At 51.7% G+C, this 8,938-nt stretch overlaps 1 protein-coding gene across 1 annotated transcript; it reads right to left on the bottom strand.

Annotated features, from left to right (window-relative positions):
* LOC110436749 (junctophilin-4-like) lies at positions 6,342-8,612 on the bottom strand. Its single transcript, XM_021464193.1, has 3 exons — positions 7,513-8,612; positions 7,160-7,388; positions 6,342-7,063 (listed from the first exon to the last, which is right to left on the bottom strand). Exons 1-3 carry the CDS (start codon positions 8,370-8,372, stop codon positions 6,899-6,901), a joined length of 1,254 nt encoding a protein of 417 aa, XP_021319868.1. The 5' UTR covers positions 8,373-8,612; the 3' UTR covers positions 6,342-6,898.

Raw genomic sequence — 8,938 nt, 5'->3', positions numbered from 1 at the left:
GATCAAGGGGGAGAATGTTAGGTTGATCTCAGGCCCAGCCCAACGGCTGGGGCTTTTTCCCTCTGGATCGCGCCCTGATCGGGGGCGCCCAACCGATCTATGGTTGGTGGGCCCCCGACGCGCTGCGCCACATATAAATAGGAGTAGGGGGCTACAGGCACACTACACGAGGTTCGTCGTGCGCCGCCAAACCCTACTCACAACCCTAGGTCGCCGATCGACAGTGCGCAGTGGCGTCGGGAAGCACCACCGCGCCGCCACCCTTCTACCCCTACCCTGCCGTCGTCGGTCAGTGCCGGTGGAGGCCTGAAGGACGACGAGATCTACTCCGTCACCGCGTCAACGCCCTCGACATGGACAGCACAGGAGCTGCTCTCACCGGCAACGTCGATGGTCGAACCCTAACCTCTCTTACTACTCAGTAGTATTAGATCTAGTATGTGTACATATATGTGTCACTGTCTATATTGTTTTTGTATCCCGAATTCCTATCCGTTCTATTACTAGTAGATCCTGCTAGAGTTTTATCAGTTAGTGGCATCAGGTCGACGACATCGGTGATCGGGTTTTCCTGCTGTCTTCGTGGTACTTCGGCGCTTCTCGCTCAGCGGACCAGTGTGGGCTGCAGCGCAATTGCCTTTATGTGCTCTATCCATGGAACAAACGCTTGATGATATTCAACTTGGGAGAACCAACGGCGGCCAAGGTGCAGGACTTCGATGAAGCTCCGGCGTGTGACCACGCACTGTGGATGCTGCCTACCCACCCATAGCCATCGACTACCATACAAGCTTTTTAGGGGCGGTTGGCGTGCGTTTTCCTTCACATCTTTTTGTCTATTTTTGTAGCTTCTATAAAGAACCTTGAAAAATTTTGTTCGTTTGAGTTTATCTATCAATAATGTTTTTTTTCTCAAAATAAATTAGCGAACGGTAGTTTCAGCCATGACTTATAAATGTGTAACCCTTTTGTTTAAGTATCACACTCAGATTCTCAAAACAGTGCCGTGGATGCATATGTCATATGTGTACGGTGGTAGCCATAATTATTAATGTTATCAGCTGGATGATTTTTGGCTCACAGATTATTCAACAATCATGCAATATATAAGTTTCAATTCATCTTGAAAATCTGGATGATTGCTAGTAATAGTTGTCATGTGTACCAACTATACAATTCTACTACAAAGCAGTGGATGTGTGTCATGCATGGTAAAAGCATTTCTCCCCTAAGCAAACCTGTCATGGAAAAAGGCGCGACGGTGTATTCCTCGTGGACTGGTTTGACCCCTGAAAATGTAATAAATTTGTAGGACACACTTTGTTCCTTCGTGACCTCCAAAACGGAAGCATGGCATGGAGCCCCTTTTCATCCGTGTGCCAGATCATGGATTTGGTAGAAAAAGACTCGAACAGTTGGAAAATTTGAACTCTGTAACTATGCGGCTGGGCGCATACTGGCACGCTGTTTTTGCTTCTTTTGTTACAAAGAAAAACGCCGTTCGTCATATACCTGACTCAGCGGAGTCCATCAGTTCATCCCGTGGCCGTGCGGGTTTACACTGGTCACGCATATCACAATCCATTATCCAGGTCTCATTCAAATTTTCTAGTGGTGTGTTCAGTCAGTAGATGGATGATGAAAGCAGAACGGCAGAAGAAACGTATGGTAGTGTTTTAGTTTGACCGGCAAATCACTTGGACCAAAAGATTTAGTCTATGACTGCCATTTTTTAGGAAAATGACTGCCTTTTTCCAGTGTTGAATGAAAGCTTATATTAAATTTTGCAGAAAAAAATCTATATCTTTTTCTCGAATACTCAAAAGATTTGCGCATCATTGTAATTAAATATGTGCTTTTAATTATACAAACGATGTGCTTCTTGCAAGCGCCCTAAGAGGTCTACAGGATGTGTAGCGCCTGAACCGTTCTAGCATATGAATTCAAGTTTGTGGTTCACATTGCAGCCAAGGCGATAAAACTAGCGACACTATATATGGACGGTATGATATTCGGTATCTTTTTTCCCCAACCCTGATCTTCATCACCAAACTATCATGTACTAATAGTGGGTGTTTTGTACCATAGATTTCCCTTGTCCAGAGCAAACTTAGGCCTGTTTGGGTGACTGAACAGGCCCAAGCTAGATCCCAGCTAGCCACCAATGGGCACTTAGCAGGGGTGGACTTTTTGCCTAGCCAGGCTTGCGTCTCTGCTCCACCGATCGTAGCCCCATCGAATGGGGAGTATATGGAGGAGAGGAAGAACCGTTGGTAGTGAGAGGAGATGATTTTTTAGCTAAGAGCCACCTTCACAAGGAAGAGGTGAGGGGAATAGGCGAGAGAATCCAAGCTAAGCAAGCAACTAAACAAGATCTAGAGTTCTAGACAAGTTAACGTTCACTAGTACAGGTAAACCAAATAACAACCTCTTGCAGTGTGAGAGCTAGGCTAGAGATATCATGGTGTATTTGGTTAGCCAAGCCAGATCGAACCAAACACACCCATAAAGAACTCAATTTTTAGGGCATTTTCAAGTGTTAACAACGTACCTTCCTTGAGGCGTCGTTCTTGGAGCCCATGCCCCTATGCCACCACGGTCGGATTCTGGGCAAAAGCTCTGCCTTGGATGCCTCTAAGGCCAATGATGACGCGTCCATACACTACTACACAAAATATTATTCGAGGCGGGCAAAATAGATTTACCAAGGCGGGCATCGCAACCGCCTCGGACATAAGGTCACAGTAAATAGAGTATTTTTCGAGGCGGTTTGATGCCCGCCTCGGTAAATCAAATAAAAAAGAAAAAAGAAAAAAGCCCATGGATAGGCCCGCTGAGCCCATCCACGGGCCCGCCGAGCCCATCCACGAGCTGCCACCACCGCTGCCGCTGCTCCGGAGCCGCTGGAGCCATGGAGGGAGTGGAGGAGGCCGGATCCGCAGCCGCTGGGCTCCAACCCACTGGAACCGTGGTCGTAGCCCACCTTTTCGCTAGATCTACGTCGTAGGGAGAGGAGGGAGGAGGTCGAAGCATGGCCGGTGTTGCCATGACGAGGGGGTGGAGGAGCGTTGCTGTGGAGAGGCCGGATCCGGCCACCACACCATCGGATCCGCACTCACCGCCTCTAGATCCATGCTCTGAGCACAGGAGGGAGGGAAGGGAGAGGTGTCCGCACCGACTGAGGGGAGGGAGAGGCGCTGGTGCCACGCGAGCTCGGGCGCTCTAGGCACAGGAGGGAGGGGAGGGAGAGGCACCGGCGCTGAGGGAGGGGAGGGAGAGGCCGCGTGAGCTTGGGGGCTCTGGTGGCGCTGAGGGAGGGGAGCTCGGGGGTCGCGTGAGGGGAGGGGAGGCGCTTTTGCTTGGGCACAGGAGGGAGGGGAGGGGCGTGAGAAAGAGAGGGTGAGTTATGAGTGAAACCCTAGGTTTGAAATTTATACTTGAGCGCCTATCGAGCCTCAGTATGGGCCAGTTTGGGCTTCGGCCTTTTTTCTGAGACGGGCAAGTTAGGAGGTCCGCCTCCGAAAATAAGAGTACTTTTAGAGGCGGGCTTCTTATAAGGCTCGCCTCTGTTAATATATTTAAGGAGGCGATTATTTTGTAACCGCCTTCGTAAATTGATTTTGCAAGGCAGTTCATTGTGACCGTCGTGGTTAATAAAAAGCAACCGCCTCGGTTAATCACAGGCATTAACCGAGGCGGTTCATATTTCTGCCCGCCTCCGAGGCCCATTTTAAAACGCCTCGCAAAAGATTTTTTTGTAGTAGTGATAGTCGCTTCTATGGGCGTTCTCCCCTTCCTGAAGGTATCACTGAAGAATTGGCCTTCCTGTCGTCGCTCCTCGGGGAGTCCCTCTATCATTGTGTCTCTTGTGCTTCATTTTCACTCACATTGGTCTGTCCTACAGCCCTTGACCTTGTCCGCTTGGTCGTCATTGGTTATCGTAGTGGACGCTTGGCCACTACTACTCTTTTCCGGTGGATGCTTTGCCGCTGTTTGGTTCATTGGCGGATGCTTTACTGTTGTGTCGTATGCCTCTTCTTGGGTAGTCTTTGCTGTCCAGAGTGATCTGGCTCTTTCACCACTATGGATGCTTCGCCGTAGTGGGTATCTTCGCTTCTACCTTGGCGGATGCTTGGCCGCCCGTTGGTTCGTTGGTGGATGCTTTGCCGCTGTATGGTTCGTTGGCGGATGCTTTTGTCGTCATTGTTGTTGGACGGTCTTCTATGTTGACGACCATTGTGATGTTCTCTTGCAAGCATATTTGTAGGTCCTTGATGTTGAGGGTAGTCGCTCTCCCTTATGTATTTTTTTTTGTTTCTATGTTTATTCTAGGTTACTCATTACTATCTTTGTGGTTTGTAATCTGAGCTATGAAGGTTCTCTTATAGCTGACTTGTAATTCACTTTTTTTAATGAAAAAAGGGGCTATATCCTCTGATCCCGGAAAAAAAAGTGTTAACAACATTGGTCACCATGTGCAGAGGCAGCAACCTGGTCCAACACAGCAACGGCGTTGAAATAAGCAATCAGGGGGAACGTGTCTAATGATGGGCACTTATTAGCTTCTCACGCAAGAGAGGGAGAGCAATGATATGAAACCAAAAATGAAGTGGAAGGATTCGGCTCAGGGACGCGACGTATCAACGCAACGGAAGCCGGCTGGCGCTGCCACGAGTGATGGGCCGGTGCTTATCCCCACCTCAGCTCTTGAGACGTCGCCTTCCCAGGGCTTGCTTTATCCTGCAATCGCCATGTCACCGTGATGGGCATGGGCCTCTTCTTATCGCTGCAAGTTTAATTTGGGGAAAAAAAATGCAGCACGCCGGCTGGACACGTCAAAGTACGAGACTTTTTTTTTCCTAGGCCTTGTTTAGTTCACCCTAAAAACTAAAAATTTTTCAAGATTCTCCGTCACATCGAATCTTGTGACACATACATGAAACATTAAATATAGACAAAAACAAAAACTAATTACACAGTTTAACTGTAAATCACAAGACGAATCTTTTGATCCTAGTTTGTCCATAATTAAATAATATTTGTCACAAACAAACGAAAGTGCTACAGTACCGAAAAATTTTCACTTTTCGGAACTAAACAAGGCCCTAATAGCTCGACAAAGCCATGCGGCGTCACGCCCAGTTTTGGCACGCAGTGCGCCAGTGCCTCGTGTGCAGCCTGCACACAACCATTTTTGTGATACATAGTACTGTGTAGACTAACTTCTGTGATACTGGACTCGCCAAGCGTGTGTAGTTCTTTCCGTTTCCATGCAGTATATGGCGATTGGGATTGGACGCAACGTCCGCACCATCTCGGTGCGCACCTCTTTTTGCTTTGGAGGAGCCAGCAGGAATGCATGAGAAAATGCTATTGAATGGCTGACAAATTCGATAGATAAGTCGATGATACGAAAAGAGCAGAAATAGAAACGTTCGCTGATTTGTTATGAGAAGAAAACGCTGCTGAATGGCTGAAAGATTCAACAGATAAATTCCTACAATAATATATGATGGCGTGGCAAGGCGGGTTTTTTTTTGTGTGTGTGTGTGAATTGCGATAAGGTCAGAGCACACAGCATGAGAAGTTCGTTTCCATAATGCAAGATCTCGCAGCATTCAAGTTCAACAGAAACAGACAATTTCATCATCAGTGTCGAAAGAGCAAAAGGCATTGACAGATGAATCCACCCCCCCCCCCCCCCCCCCCCCCAAAGAACCTCATGTCACAAAAAAAATGTTTCAGGAGTACAAGCAGGTACTTGTAGTGTCTACTTCAACTCCGCCGTGTCGATTACGACGTCAACTGTTGTACTGGGTGAACCTGATTTTCATTTTGTGGCACGATCCTTAAGTCCATCACTGAACTTTCTTATATCTACTTAAGGCAAAATTCTACCTAGAAAACATCTGGGCCATGCATGAAGGCACGAGCTTCGCCTATGAAACTGAACATGTTCACATGCCAAAAGCATTTGGTGCCCAATTTGCCATGTCACCACAACAAGAACCTCGACAAGAACAAGCGTCCAGACCGAAATTGTTGGGCCTTCTGTCCTATCACTATCAGTGCACGGCAAAAGGAAGATTTCCCAGTAGTGGAACTGGAACCTCTGGAATAGAACGGTTGTCTTTGAATTTATACTGACGCCACAACATTTTTCACCACTGCAAATGAAATTGAAACTGTGACTGGACCCAGTGTACAGCAACGCATTTGTTGCCTCAAAGCATTTGCAGCTTTCATTTATTCATGCCTCTAGTACAAGAACTTGGAGCAGCAAGGCCAAGTGGACCCAAAGAAAATGTCCAAAAAGATGCAGGTAGCCCAGATGCAGAGGATGGATCAGCAGATCAGAGGCTGCATGATATGAGATTATAATCACCCATGTGCATCCTCAAGTACGATTAACAAATGGAGAATCCCTGCACATGGCGCCACAAGTTCAAACCGGCAAGATTTGCCATTGAAACATCTGATCCGAGCAAGAGAACAAAGTACATGTACAATGCACATCCAGTACGGGGCGCAGCAAAAAAAAGTAGAAAGGCACTGGTAGATAGATCATCTCCACCGACCACCATTGATACACATGGATGAGTGGAGGCATGGAGCTATCTACAACTTACAGTTTGCACAAGGAGGAAGAGGAACAGAACAGGGTGACCTTGCTCTCAGCGATCCATTCCAGCACGACGTGAACAACCTCTTGATGAAAACAGCAGCAGCTCAACCCTTTGGTGGCTGCCGCCCAACCATACTGATTTATCACTCCAACACGGAGCATGCGGTTGTGCTGCTCCGGTCGCGAACCTCAGCAACTAGTTATTGCCACTCTTGGTGGCTACTCTAATATACAGTTTACAAGTGAAGAAGGGCGCAGTTCTTGGAACTCACTTCACACGTTGATGAAACATAGCTTGCCATCTATCCTATTCTGCACTGCCTTGATCGCGGCGACACGGGCAGCTGTGGCCGCTCTGTTTGCAGCCATGACGGCCTTGTTCACCTGCTCTTCTACTCTTGGGAGGTGGAAGGCGCAGTCTGCAGCCCTTCGAGCAGCCTAGTTGAACAATGAAACGAACAATTTGAGTTCCTGAAGCAAGGAGGCGTATGGATTATCAATGTGTACTTGTACACATGGGGAATTGTTTAATACCTGTAGAGCACGCTGAACAGCTGGGTCTGACAGAGGCAAGGAGTTCTTCAGAATTCCAGAATCCCACTCCCCGGCTCGTTCATCCCCATTCCGAAACGCGTACATCCCAAACCCCTGTTTCTTTCCTTCGTGCCAAGAGCCCTCGTAGCTATGTCCATTGGCGAAGCTATACACGCCGAAACCGTGGATCTTGTCTGCGAAGTACTCCCCTGCATACCGATCGCCATTCCTGCAGAGGATTTTGTCGACAGAACAAGAGTTAGCAATGGAACACTTCGCAACAATGTAACGGCATCGATTTGATTGGGCACCGAAAGAGGGGATATCTGCAGGCAATGTTACGGTGTTTTTACCTGAAATGGTAGCAGCCGAGGCCGTGCTTGACGCCGCCCTTGAACTCACCGGCGTACGTGCTGCCGTCAGAGCAGGTCTGGGCGCCGATGCCGTGGCTCTGGCCACCAGCCCACTCGCCGGCGTAGCAGTCGCCGCTGTAGAACCGGTAGACGCCGTGGCCGTGGCGGAGGCCCTGGCGGTACTGGCCGCGGTACCGGCTGCCGCGCGCCCAGCTCTCGACGCCGTGGCCGTCGTACTTGCCGTCCACCCAGTCGCCCTCGTACTTGCCCTTGCCGAAGAAGCTGTACACGCCGCTGCCGCTGCAGCGGCCCCCGTGGAACTCCCCCTCGTAGCGGTCCCCGTTGCTGTAGAACTCGACGCCCTCCCACACCTCCACGCCGCGCCTGCCCCCCTTCTTTTCCCGCTGCTGCTGCTGCACCTCCTCGCCGTCGCCCTCGCCGATGAACCACTGCACGGATGCCGCGAGCGCCGCCGGGCGCGCGCGCGGACCCCGGGCGCTGCGGGTCCGCCGCGCGACGGCAGCCGCGGCGGCGAGCGCGAGCCCCGCCGCGGCCGCCAGGAGAGCGAGGTGGTGGCCCCCGCCGCGCAGGAGCAGCGCGGCGAGCGCGAGGACCAGGAGGAGGAGGAGGAGCAGCGCGGACTGCGCCGGGCCGGGGCGGAGCCGGTGGTGGGCCTGGCGGAGCAGCGCCCGGGGCTTGCTGCCCAGCAGCGGCGCTTGCGCCTTCTTGTCGTCGGGCTCCGGATCGTCCAGCGCGTGGAAGGACGCGGCGCCGCCGGGGCCCGCGCGGACGGTGGGAGACCGGAGCAGCGACGACGGCGTCCGCGTCAGCTTACCGCCCCCGCCGCCGTGCCCGTCCATGCCTCCCCGCCGTCTCGCCTCCGCCCCCGCCGCCGCGTCAGCTCCGCTCCTGCTCTGCGACTGCTTCCCCCCGCGAACCGTCCCTTCCTTGGCTTGGCTCTCTCTCTGTCTCTGTCTCGTCGAGCTGCCGGATCGATCGACGCGGAGGGAGTGGTTGGGAAGTGGAAGAGAAAAGAAGAAGAGGGGAAATGGGCCGGAGAGGCGTCTCTTATAACCACCGGACGGGGGACGGCGGTGGGCAGCTTCCTTCCCTTCCCTTTGCGGGGCGCGGGCTGAGGCGCCTATCTGAGCTGGCAGCGCGAACCGCCGCGGCGAGAGCAATCGGATCGGATGTGATCCCCGCGCCGCCTCCCGATCCCGACCCGATAGGCGCGGGAGGGGAGGGGACCACACCATCGCTCTCACTTACTCGTGGGCCCATCATTGTGGTAGCGCGGCGGTCGGTGTGGGCCCGGATCCTTGGGTTGGCCAACCAATGAACCAATGGTTTTTTCCCCTCGTGGACTCGTGGTGGCTGGTGGTGGGGGGCGCCGCGCGAAGGAGAACATTTCGCACGTCGCGGAGAT

Source organism: Sorghum bicolor, chromosome 7, assembly GCF_000003195.3.
Source record: "Sorghum bicolor cultivar BTx623 chromosome 7, Sorghum_bicolor_NCBIv3, whole genome shotgun sequence".
Lineage (NCBI taxonomy): Eukaryota > Viridiplantae > Streptophyta > Magnoliopsida > Poales > Poaceae > Sorghum > Sorghum bicolor.
Note: the sequence above shows the minus strand (reverse complement) of the source record. Positions and strands in the feature narration are given on the sequence as shown.

What these genes read in the sequence shown, in the direction of transcription:
- LOC110436749 (XM_021464193.1), bottom strand. Translation starts at nt 8,372, where the DNA reads ATGGACGGGCACGGCGGCGGGGGCGGTAAGCTGACGCGGACGCCGTCG. An exon ending in CTCGGCTGCTACCATTTCAG is followed by an intron (nt 7,389 to 7,512) that starts GTAAAAACACCG and finishes AATCCTCTGCAG; the next exon opens with GAATGGCGATCGGTATGCAG. An exon ending in CTGTTCAGCGTGCTCTACAG is followed by an intron (nt 7,064 to 7,159) that starts GTATTAAACAAT and finishes TTGTTCAACTAG; the next exon opens with GCTGCTCGAAGGGCTGCAGA.